Genomic DNA, 12,083 nt, shown 5'->3' on the forward strand with positions numbered 1-12,083 from the left:
CAAGAGCAGAGAGCCCTGCAGAATAATATTTCTATCTGTTAAGCTATTATGCTAAGCAAGAACGGATACACTGATCTCAATCCAAAGGTCGTGCTAAGATTTGCTATTTAAGACATAAGATGCCTTCTCTTTTTAAGGACAGCAATTCAGTTTCATGTCTGAACTGTAATTATGATATGCAGTGAGTTTTTCAATCCTGACATGTTAGGTAAGGAAGATTACTATTTAAGGTAACACCCCCTGGGTAAAGCAAATTGAAGGAATGGTACACAATATGATTTGTATACTGTAAGCTATTATCTGTGTATCAACTAGCCCTAGACGCATTCACATCGAGGGACACTGCAATATGAAAGGTTGCAATAGAATTCTGCCTTTTTGATGCCATCTAAGTCAGTACTTCCACTGATGCGAATAGCAGAAAGCCTATATTTTTTAAATAAAATCAGACCTTGGTTACTGGTCAACATTCCGTCTAAGGAAGCAAAAGGCTACTTGCAATAAAATTCTGTTCTATCCAGGTACTTCTATCGCACTAATAGCTATGGTTTCTGGGCATCTTAGATGCCTTATCAGCTGACCCACATATCCCAAACTTATCACTCTTCTACTGGAACCACACAAAGAAACCCACTAAATGGGAGTGAGGAGAAAAGAGAAAAAAGAAGGAAAAATTGAAATACAAGTCAACACAGAATACTGACAGAAGAAAACTCATTGAAGTAAGATGAGCATCCTATGACTGAAACATTTGCAATTAAATTAACCACCAAAAACTAATTAAAAGAATGTTGATAATGCTACACAAACTAAAAAAAACTCAGGAATACAGTGAAGCACAAAATGCCTCTCCCTTCCCTCAAAATCAAGCCATTTTAGGGAGCATTAAATTGCCAAGGTGGCACCCTACAGAGAATATATATTATAGAACATCTTGGAGCACATTTCACAAGTAACTGAACATTTCCTTCTATTGATTTATATAAAAAAACTAATATTGCTGAAGTGACTTTTATAAGTAAAATTACTTTTAGTCTCAAATTTATAACACACAGCAAGAAAACTCATATTACAATTCCTTAGATCTTAATTATAATTTGAGATACATTATCCTGAATAATTACCCTGTGTATCTAAAAAGAGATTGCTACTACACTTCCACATGCGCGAATAGATTTTTCAAGTGTGTGACAATGCATGACTTCCAAACTCAAATCAGAATGAAGTCTGCAGTCTGTAGACTATAATTTAGCACTTGAAATAAGACTAAGCTCCAGACTTGTATTAGTTTTCCAGTGCTGTCTAATAACTGTAATGCATGTAAAAGCTGGATGCTTTAAATTATTCTACTAATTTCAATTGTGTTGATTCCTGAATTATTTTAGAGTTATTAAAAACAGTTACTGGATTAAATTCTGTCCTCCATTATGCAAACATTATTGGGATTTTAGAGTAATGACTGGATTCAGTGGGATTACGTGTACGTAACAGAGAACAGAAATTGGTTTCCGCAAAATATTTGTGCAGTCTTTCTTCACAATCAACTGGTAAAAAACTCACTATTATTTTTGAAGAGATGAAAATTTCAAGTAAACTGCTATACCTCTAATCCTGCAAGCAGTCCTATTAAGTTGTGTTTACAGAAACACCTTCTAAGGCAGAGTTTTTCAAAGTTCGGGTCGCAACCCAGTACTGGGTTGCAGCATGTAAGGCACTGGGTCGCCTTGCTCAGCACCCAGGAACCCTAGCGGCTCTGGTCAGCACCGCTGATCAGGATGTTAAAAGTCCCGTCGGTGGTGCTGCCCAGTTAAGGCAGGCTAGTGCCTACCTGTTCCGACACTGAGCTGCGCCCCGGAAACAGGCAGCAGCGGGTCTGGCCTCTAGGCAGGGGGGCCACGGGACTCCACGTGCTGCCCTTGCCCCGAGTACCATCTCCACAATCCGGGAACGGTTCCCGGACAATGGGTGCTGGGGGGGCGGTGCCTGCAGAGCTGCTTGCATGCCTCCGCCTAGGAGCCAGACCTGCTGCTAGCCGCTTCCAGGGTGCAGCGCAGTCCATGGTGTGAGAACAGGCAGGAAGCCTGCCTCTGCATCCCAGCTGCGCCACTGACCAGGAGACGCCAGAGGTAAGTTCATGCCCCAACCCTGCACTCCAATCTCCTGCCATAGCCCTGAGCCCCCCAAACCTAGAACCCCTTCTTGCACCCCAAACCCCTCATCCCTGGCCTCATCCCAGAGCCTGCACCTCCAGCCTACAGCCCTGACCCCCACACACCCAACCCCCTCCTGCACCCCAACCCTCTGCCCCAGCCCTAAGCCCCCCAACCCAGAGCCCCTCCTGCACCCCAACCCTCTGCCCCAGCCCTAAGCCCCCCAACCCAGAGCCCCTCCTGCACCCCAAACCCCTCACCCTCAGCCCCACCTCAGAGCCTGCACCCCAAGCCCAGAGCCCTGACCCCCTCCTGCACCCCGACCCCCTGCCCCAGCCCAGATCCCCCCCCATACCCTGAACCCCTCATTCCTGGCCCTACCCTGCAGCCCTCACACCCGTATCCCAACCCTCTGCCCCAGCCCTGAGCCCCTCCCACACCCCTCATACCCAGCTTCACTGGGTCACAGGCACCACCAATTTTCTTCAACTGGGTCCCCAGAAAAAAAAGTTTGAAAACCACTGCTCTAAGGTGTTTGTCTTAATATCACATATTGAGAGGTAAGTACCTTTCAAATTTCCTTTTTCCCCCCCCAAAGCTACTCCTTGCAAGTGGTAAATAAAAAGGCAACAGGACACTTTAGGAGTTTACTTTCTTCCCCATATTCTTAAAACATTCCAAATGATTTTCACATATGTTTCAAACAGCTACCTTATCAAGCTAAGAACTTGTATATTAAATTTTCAGCCTAAATAATTAGTAAGTGGAGTTACAACCCATTGAAAATGGGGTTTGGATAAGAAAGTAGAAACAACTTTAACTGAAGTGACTATGCGGTTACCAATATTGATAAGACTAATATCTAAATAAGTCTCTTACTACTTTACAGAAATATTAAACTATAAATATATTAAACATAGCCAAACACTTTTAAGAAGCATAGTTCTTGGAAAACATTTCAACTTTCACATTCATAATTTTTTTTTTTAATATTACTATACATATAAAACTGCTGTGTTATAGTCTGATTGGCAAACATATCTGTCTGCAATTGGAATAATTAGTTTCAGCAGAAACCACAAACAGATATGATTAAATTTTAAAAGGTTTAAGTAATTTTATCGTTGCTAAATGCATGTTAATAAGAGCTCTAAGCTTTGAAGACACAAAACTAAGAATAATAGCCCAACTTCTGACATTATCATTAATTTTTTAACACAGTAGTTCCACAGGCCCCAGTCAGAATCATGGTATCATTGTTCTAGACACTGTACAAACAAACATATATTCCTATATGCAGGCTGTGTTCTAAAAAGGCTACAAGACACAACAAGTAGATGTAACAATAGGAGATGATTTGTCAGCATGGGCAAGGTTAGAAGTAGAAGCAACTACGAAGACCAGGTATTTGCACAATTTGATAGCTCTAAGTTATTGACAGTCATTCTTCTCCCTTTAGTTATAAAATATTAAAAGTTAGATATTAGTAATCCCCACTGATCCTCTGCCAACTGATAATGGCTAGATAATCTTCTGTAAGCATCATGGTAGAAGTGGACCTTGAGGAAAGATTTGAAAGGCAGGTGCAGGGAAGAGGGCATTGGCTCCACAGACTACATAAAGGAAGATGATCTTTGAATAAAATGAAAGCATGAAGATACAGAAAAATGGACAAAATGAATGATCAATACTGGCATCACTGGCAGGATGAGAGTGACTCATTAAGATACAGGAAGGGATACGTAGGGAGGTTTAGATCTGTGAGCCTGGTACAAATAAATTATATACTGTCAAGTCAAGGTAAGGTAAAATGTATGAATTAAAATGTACACACACTAGTATTTGCAGCCTGGTGCTACATACCACATTTACAGGAAACTCCAAATGAACGCAATGGGGGCCTGATTCTCTTCTCTTTTATACTAGTTTTACAACAGTAACTCCTAATTTAGACTGGTGTAAATTAGTGAAGAATCAGACTCAGAGTTCTACGCAAATTAGGTCTGCACATTTGGGTTCTATATAAACTCTTTTAAATTTGTATTGTATTTGGGTTCCCTTTAATAGGTTTTGAACATTGCTGCCTAAAGTAATGCTGATGTGACAGAGCTACACTGTTAATGCAGGCTTCCTCTGCACAGTCCAGACATGCCAGTGAACCAGTGACTGATGTGACAGCGTGGAGTCACTTAAATAACTATTTTCCAAATCTACCATTCCTCTCAGGAAGGGGAAAAAACAAAAACAAAATTAAGACATACCACAGTTTAATGTGATGAAACAAAAACACATTTGTTCATTCCATCGTTTCTGACTTGACCATCTGGGACAAGAAAATGCAGTACTTTGTAGTGATAGGTATTACAGTAGTCTCCTAGCACACTGAATTACTGACCTGTCTGAAATGTTTATGGTTAATTAACTCTAAGTTACACTGACAAGTTTCTCTCTTTCTTACACACACACACACACACACACACTTCATAAGAATACAAAAAACTGTCTGAGTTATACTAAGAATAAAACAGTGTCAGTTTCTATCATGCAAGCTAATATTAAACCCAGGTGAAAACAAACCAGTCTGTCAAATAAATAAATGAAACAGCAGCATACAGGTCACATTTCAACCCCAAAGAACTAATGTACAGATTCAATCATATTGTAATAAAACATTAAGAAAATTATTTAGGCTGATGCCCATCCAAAAGACTACAAAGAGCAGGGTACCTTTTAGCACTAGTTGATAGTTTAGCAGCTGTTTTGCTAGAGATCTTGCCCTCCTTCTTCTTGGGTTGAACCTGCTCCCTTTCTTGCTCTTGCTGAACACCCTCACGTTGATCTCCATCAGAGCTGCCTCCACTAGTGCTTGGGCTATCATCAACTCTTTGCCCTTCAGTGGACATTTTAGACTCTGGGCTAAAAAAGACAAAGGCGAGTAAGGAGTCTTTTCTTAAAATGTCTGATAGCATAGTATTGTTACTGACTTTTTTTTAAAAAAAAAATAGAGATAAACAGGGTGAAAAAAATCACTTGCTTAATACAGAACTCCTTATATTGCAGCATTTTAGTCTGCAGTATTGAAGAATCTAGCCATAAATGTCTATATAGTAACGCAAAAGATAGTCATTTTACACCAACTAAAAAGGATAGAACAAAATATGAAAAACCCTTTTACATATATGAAAAATATCTAAAGGGAGATACCATTTATTCTGGGCAAGTGGAAAATAAAACAGAATGAGTAAGACAATCCAGTGTTAATGGAGTGGATAGCTCAAGGGATTGGTGATGGGATGAAGTGTTTCACCTCTAGGACACTGGTTCAAATCAGGCCCCTTTTGTTAGTAACTGGCAGTCATTACTATTTTAAGACTATTCATTAGCCCACACGTAAAAAGTCTGGGCTAACTCCAACTCCTAGTGGATGGGTTTCCACTTTATAGAATTCACATTTTGGTTGGCCCCCTTGAAGAATGTCCTTTTAAGCCTAACCTATCTTTCGTAGCTAGAGATGATACTCCCACACCAGGGAGTAAGCACATTGGTGGGGAAACGTAAGGAAATCTGTACTGCTGAAGCCTGTTTGTGAGCAGAGGACATCAGACTATAAATCTGTCAATGAACACTAGTCACCGAGAAATCTAACTTTATCTCAATATATTTTATATGCCTAGTTCTCACACTTGTAATATTTAGCTATATTCTTCTTTTCTTCCTTCACTTTAATCACTGCATTTCTTCAACTATAGACTGTTTAAATTAAAATGGTTGTAGTTAATATTATGACTTTTCTGTTGTAAATTAAGGCTTTTTCTTGGGGGTTAGATCTAAGATTGCCAGATGCAGTGGCAACGATTGCTAACTGAATCTATAAGAAATCTGAAGCAACACTAGAAGGCCCTTCTTTACCTCAGTGACATCACTATGTTTTCTTTGTGATATTTTATTAAAAGAACAACTTTAACAACACATAGGGCCAACTTTTGCTCAGTTACATCTGTGCAACCTACATGAACTCAGTGGAATTGTACAGATGTAATTAACATCAGAATCTGACCTAGAGTGCACAATGAGGTTTATGTTCAAAATTCTTTTGTCTGTGAACTTTGTCTCGTTTATCCTTTTAGCCATATACAGAAACCATAAGCAGAACACCAGTTACAGAAAACTGTACATCTCAATTATAATATGCTGCAATTTTCTCTCAAGAGCCTAAATCAGGATTCCAGACTCTTGACTCTAAAACAGCAGTTCTCAAACTGTGGGTCAGGACCCCAAAGTGGGTCGCAACCCCATTTAAAGGGGTTGCAAGAGTTGACATTAGACTTGCTGGGACCAAAGCCCAAGCCCAAGCCCCACCGCCCGGGGCCGAAGCCCGAGGGCTTTATCCCTGAGTGGTGGGGCTACAGACCCCTTCCCCCGCCTATGGCTTAAGCCCTCAGACTTTGCCCCTGCCACACAGGACAGTAGAGCTCAGGCAGGCTCAGGCTTCAGTCCCCCCTCACGGGTTGTGTAGTAATTTGTTGTCAGAAGGGGGCTGCACTGCAATGAAGTTTGAGAACCCCTGTTCTAAAAAATATGATGTAAAATTTGTGATAGTTTGCTTATATAACCCACTAAAAGTTTATTAATAGTTTGTAACTGAACATTAAGATGCAAATCTTCTATCCAGACAGTATTGCCAGCACATATATGGAAAGAGGGCAGTGGAAAGAAGAAAAAACTTCAGTGTCACTGAGGTGGCATTGGAAGAAAAAAAAAAAAATAAGTAAAGCAAACAAAAGTCCAAAAATTGTTATAGTTGCATACTGAAAAGAAGAATTTTCTGCAGTTAGGAGCATTACCAAAATCTTAAATTTATCAAAAACAGTATACATGTTGCTTAAATAATGGCCTCCAATGAGGGCCCGATACTGTATTATTCATGTGAATAAATCCTAATGACTTTCATATAAATTAAGTCCCTCTGCTTAATTTATATGACTTTATCAAAGCAGTTAAGGTTTGGAGGGTTGGGATTCAGAATTCTTAGAGAGAACACCAGTTGATGATGTTGGAAGCTAGAATAGATTAGCCTTAATCAGTATCAGCTCTTTTTTTGTTTTGTTTTGATTATGAAAATGGTTGTATTGTACAGACTTAGTGGTGCATTTAAGAATGGAAAATGATGCATTATTTGACTTCTCCAGTTAAGAGTAAACAATTCTTTTATTTCTTAATTTTTTCCTACAGCAGAGACATAACATTGTCTTTTCCATATTTCACATTTTACACAGGTTAATCTTTAGGTATCTACATCCCAGTTGTCAAGTCTTAAGGGAGAAAAATAAAGCTTTAAATTAATAAACACAAGCTACTGTATATACCAATAGTTTCAAGACTGAGTTACAATTATTAAATGAGACAAGGTGGGCGAGGTAATATCTTTCATTGGACCAACTTCTGTTGGTGAGAGACATGCTAAAAGAGATTACCTCACCCACCTTGTCTCTCTAACATCCTGGGACCAATATTGCTACAGCTACACTGCATACAATTATTAAATGCATGTTTTGACTTTGCAGCTACATATAGATATATTTTCTGTTTCTATACAGAGGTAAAACAATCTAATATTTCCTTAAAACATTGAGATATTCTTTATTTGCCCTGCAAGTTCGGATATTGATCTTCCATTAACATTTAATTTTAGAATGAGAGGATTATCCACACAACATAGGTATACTTTATAACTGTTGGCCAAAAAAAAAAAAAAAAAACCAACAACATTTTTTAATGAAGCTTATGTCCACAGACAGTCTGCTGTGGATGATTCTGCTATAAATATTACTATTATCCAAGAACCGCTGTACTCACTTCATGAGTTCAGGTTACTACCCAACAAATATATGCAGAAACAGTAGCCCATAGTGTATAATTACTGTAACAAGTAATGCCAGCTTTTACAACATGAAAATGTTTAAATCTGTCATTTAATGTCTGGCTATTTTCTTATTTTGCTCTCTGAGACAAATATTTTCCATACTCTCCCTTTTATTTTAAATAAAAATCAAGTTATATTTTATTTAAGGATTGAAAGCTAAATTTAACCTCGATAAAAGGATATTTAAAAGGGTCTGCTTCAAATATGTGGCCAAAATAAGAAAAACAAGGAACAACAAGAGAGTAGAAACATCACCGGGGGAATGACATTGTGGGAAAACATTTCAGTGCAATTACACAAACACATACAGAAAATATTTCTTGAAGCCAAATATCCCCAAAGACTCATCTCAGTGCAAAGAGAAAAGCAAAAGACTGTGTCCAATTCTCTGGACTTCTAAATTATGCCACATTCAAAATTTAAACCCTCGGCTGCCCTTGTGTTGAGAGAACTGGATGGAGGGAACAGAAGGGGGATTAAAAGTATTTCCCTGAACACATCATGATTCTTCAGAGACCTTGGTATCAAACCCCCATCTATAAATTTTAAGTCAAACATGTTCAAGAGAACCTACTTCTTCCATTTATCCCATGCTTCCCCTTCCCCTCCCCCCCCAAAAATCCAAACAAACAGTAGCAGCTAGGGAAAGAGATCCTGGCAATGTGCAGATAGGTCCTGAGGGCAGCTGAGCCAGTGATGAGGTCTTTCTAAAGCTGCCTTAATTCCTATAAGCAAAGATAAATTGAACTTTTCTGCTGGGTTCATGAAAAGAAGCAGCAGGAGCAGCCACCTCACTTGATCTTCATTAGAAACAATAAAGGGCGAAAAGATCAAAACATTACAGGAGAGAAAACAGGAGGAGTCCGATTGCTAGCCAGGCCAGTGTCTATGGTTGAGAGAGGAACCCAGAAAGAAATAAAAAGCTGCTGCTGCAGCTGTAGACTGAAACACACACACACCCCTCGCCTATTTTCCTGCTGCCTGGAGGGGGAGGGGGAGGCACATGTCATAGAGACACAATGTGCAATAATTATGCAGTACTAGAAGATAGCAGGAGACTGAAACAGGCACTTTTCAAAATGACATTTATCCTGCACTTTCCAGATACTTTGTGTGGAGGAGGAAAGGGGTAGGGAGAAGGTGGAAAGAGAGAGGATGGAAGGAAAAGGATTAGGGGTGAGAAATAGGTGACAGTGGATGACGGAAGGAGAAGACTTTGTAAGAAAGGCACAGGGGTTACATGAGGAAGAGATGGGGGTTGGACAAAATGAGCTAAGGGATTACTTTGCTCCTGTCATTGTGCAGTGGGGTGGTTTAGATCCATTTCTGCTAGAGAGGGGGCTGTTGCATAGGGTAGAATTCCTTACTCTGAAACCAGTCCTTACTTGTGTTTACTAATTCCCATCCTTATGTATTTCTGGAAGGGGGGGGAAGAGGTTGCTCCCCATCCCACTCCTTGGGGGCAAGGGGTTATAACAGTGATAACTGGGAGATAAGGGGATGATGGGGGAAGGAATTATTTGACCCCTCTACGTGTTTGTGCATGAGTGCAGAGAGAGGATAAGGGGTGTTTAAGAACAAGGTACTAAGGAGAAGAAGGTATTTCTAGGAGATAGAAGGGCAATGGAGAGGAGAGAAAAAGATAGGGATTATAAGAGGGGCAAAAGAAGGTGGCCTTTGCCTGTGTGGGGGAGTATTGTAGGGAACAGTGAAGGAGGTATTGCTGGAAGATGCAGGTATTCTTGTAGAAAGACTTCGAGAGAAGGCATTTCTAGGACCCTGGGAGAGGAACAGAGGCAGGATAGATGTGGTGGAGGGGGTGGAAAAGGGGGAATTGATGGGGCTAGGTCAGGGGATGTGATGGGGGAGAGGGGTGGCAGGGGGATGGATGGGGCTATTGCAATGAGATGTGGTGGGGTGCCAGAGGGCAGGTGGATATGATAGGAGTGATAGAGGGGACATGAGGGGTTTGGGGAGCTGTGGGATGGATGTAGCTGGGGCAGATGACATGGGGATGGATAGACAGAATTGGCTGGGGGACACAGGGATGGACAGATGGACAGGTCAGGGAATGTGGTAAGGGTGGGAGAACAGATGGATGGGGCTATGCTGGGGAGAGAGGGTAGGGATCGGTGGGGCTATGGTTGGGGGACCTGAGGAAGGATGGATGGGGCAGGGGGATAGGATGAGGAGAGGTGGCAAGGGCATAGGGATGGATAGGACTATGGAAAGGGGATGGGGTGGGGGGCTCAAGGGAGCAGGGGGACAAGTGCTTCTGGAGTAGCCGGGGGAGGGAGGAGAAGTAGAGGAATGGGCTAGGAAGGAGGTGGTGGTGCCAGGGCGCAGGGGAACCGGGCAGGGGGAGCAGGAGGTTGGGGGGGCAGGCAGTGCCAGGGGAGTAGAGGAACAGAGCAGGGGGGCAGAGGGATGTGGGGGTGGCAGGCAGTGCCAGGGTAGGGGAATGGGGCAGGGGGCTGGGAGAAGCAGGGGGATGTGGTGGAGGGCACAAGCACTGGTGGGGGCAGCTGGATGTGGGGGGTGTAAAGTGATGGGGGCAGGTATTGCTGGGGATAAAAGGGATGGGTGAGGGGCAGGAGGGCACAAGGGAACAGGCGATGCCCTGGGTGGGGTGCGGTGCGGTGGGAGAGGGATGGGGCAGGAGGATGTGGTGCCGGGGGAGGGGGTTAGAGGAATGAAGCGGGGGGAGCAGGCAGTGCCGGGGGCGGTAGGGAGAGGGGGGGCGTTACCTGTGGGCGAGCGGGTGCAGGGCTAGGGCTGGTGCCGACTCAGGCTGCGGGCGCTGCGCTGCGCTGCACGGCGGACGGGCGGCCCGGCTCGGGCCAGGCGAGGGGTGGGGGCTGCGTGCTGCCCCCTCGGCTACTGCTGCCGCCGCCGCTGCCCGAAGAGAAGTGAAGCTGCCGCCGCGCGCACCCGACCCCGCCGCGCGCGCGCTCCCGACAGCCAATGAGCCCGGAGCTGGCAGTTCGGGGGAGGAGCGGGCTCGCGCGCACGTTCTCAGAGGGGGAGGAGAAAATGACAAGCGAGCGGGTGCGGGGGTGGAGGGGTCTGGCGGGAGCGCGCGTTAAAGGGAAACACTGTTGGGAGCGCTGGGATGAGAAAATTGAATCGGATGCGAGAGGAGCACGGGAGTGGGGGGATGGGAACGGGTAGGTTAGGTGGCAGGGAGCTGGGTGCCTGGGGGGGGAGGGAGTTTGGTGGCAGGGACCTGGGTGTGGGGGTGAGTGGGTTAGGTGGCAGGGAGCTGGGTGCCTGGGGGGTTAGATGGCAGGGACCTGGGTGTAGGGGTGAGTGGGTTAGGTGGCAGGGAGCTGGGTGTGGGGGTGAGTGGGTTAGGTGTGAGGGGGGGCTGGTGGGTTAGGGATTGGGGAGCTAGGTGGGTATGTGTAGGGGAGCTGGGTGCCTGGAGGGTTATGTGTAGAGGAGCTTGGTGTGTATGTGGGGCGGGGGCGGTTACGTGTAGGGGATGTAAATGCATGGGGGATTATGTTTAGGGAAGGTGGTTGCAGTGGGGTTATGTATGGACATCATTGGACTGGGCACCTGGATGGGTGAAAGAAGGGGCTAGGTCTGATGGAAGCTGGGTGCTGAGAGGGCTAAGGTGGGTACATCCCAGCTTAAATACAAGGTGAGGGAGGGCACAGGAGGCAAGGATCTGCCCTAGGTCAGACAGGTGGTCTCTGGAGAGTTTCATCATCCTAGAGGGAGATTTGGAATTTCCCCTTCTGCTTTTTTTTCCCTATTTATTATTATATATTGTAATAAGTTCCAGAGGCCCCAATCAGGATCAGTGCCCCATAGTGCTGGTTGTTGTGCAAACACATAATAAAAGGCCATACCCCCAAAGAAGTCAGGGTGTAAATTAAAACATGATGAAGCAGAAGTGTAGCACACAAAGGAGGACAAAGCGTGGCTTCTGTCTCTTCCACCAAAGGACAGAGGAAGTAGGAGAGAGAGAAGGATAACCATAGTAAGAGCATATGGGAATGCAG

General features: G+C 43.7%; 1 protein-coding gene across 1 annotated transcript in view; it reads right to left on the reverse strand.

Moving 5' to 3' along the window:
* LOC128832509 (ubiquitin-conjugating enzyme E2 E2) overlaps nt 1-11,017 on the reverse strand; it is a 307,401-nt gene extending 296,384 nt beyond the window's left edge. The window contains exons 1-2 of the mRNA XM_054019974.1: nt 10,821-11,017; nt 4,878-5,066 (exon numbers count right to left, since the gene is read on the reverse strand). Of these exons, the coding sequence (XP_053875949.1) occupies nt 4,878-5,053 (176 nt within the window). The 5' untranslated portion in view covers nt 5,054-5,066; nt 10,821-11,017. The remainder of the gene's footprint in view (nt 1-4,877; nt 5,067-10,820) is intronic.
* Nucleotides 11,018-12,083: the final 1,066 nt, after the last annotated feature.

Source organism: Malaclemys terrapin, chromosome 2 (genome assembly GCF_027887155.1).
Source record: "Malaclemys terrapin pileata isolate rMalTer1 chromosome 2, rMalTer1.hap1, whole genome shotgun sequence".
Classification (NCBI taxonomy): Eukaryota; Metazoa; Chordata; order Testudines; family Emydidae; genus Malaclemys; species Malaclemys terrapin.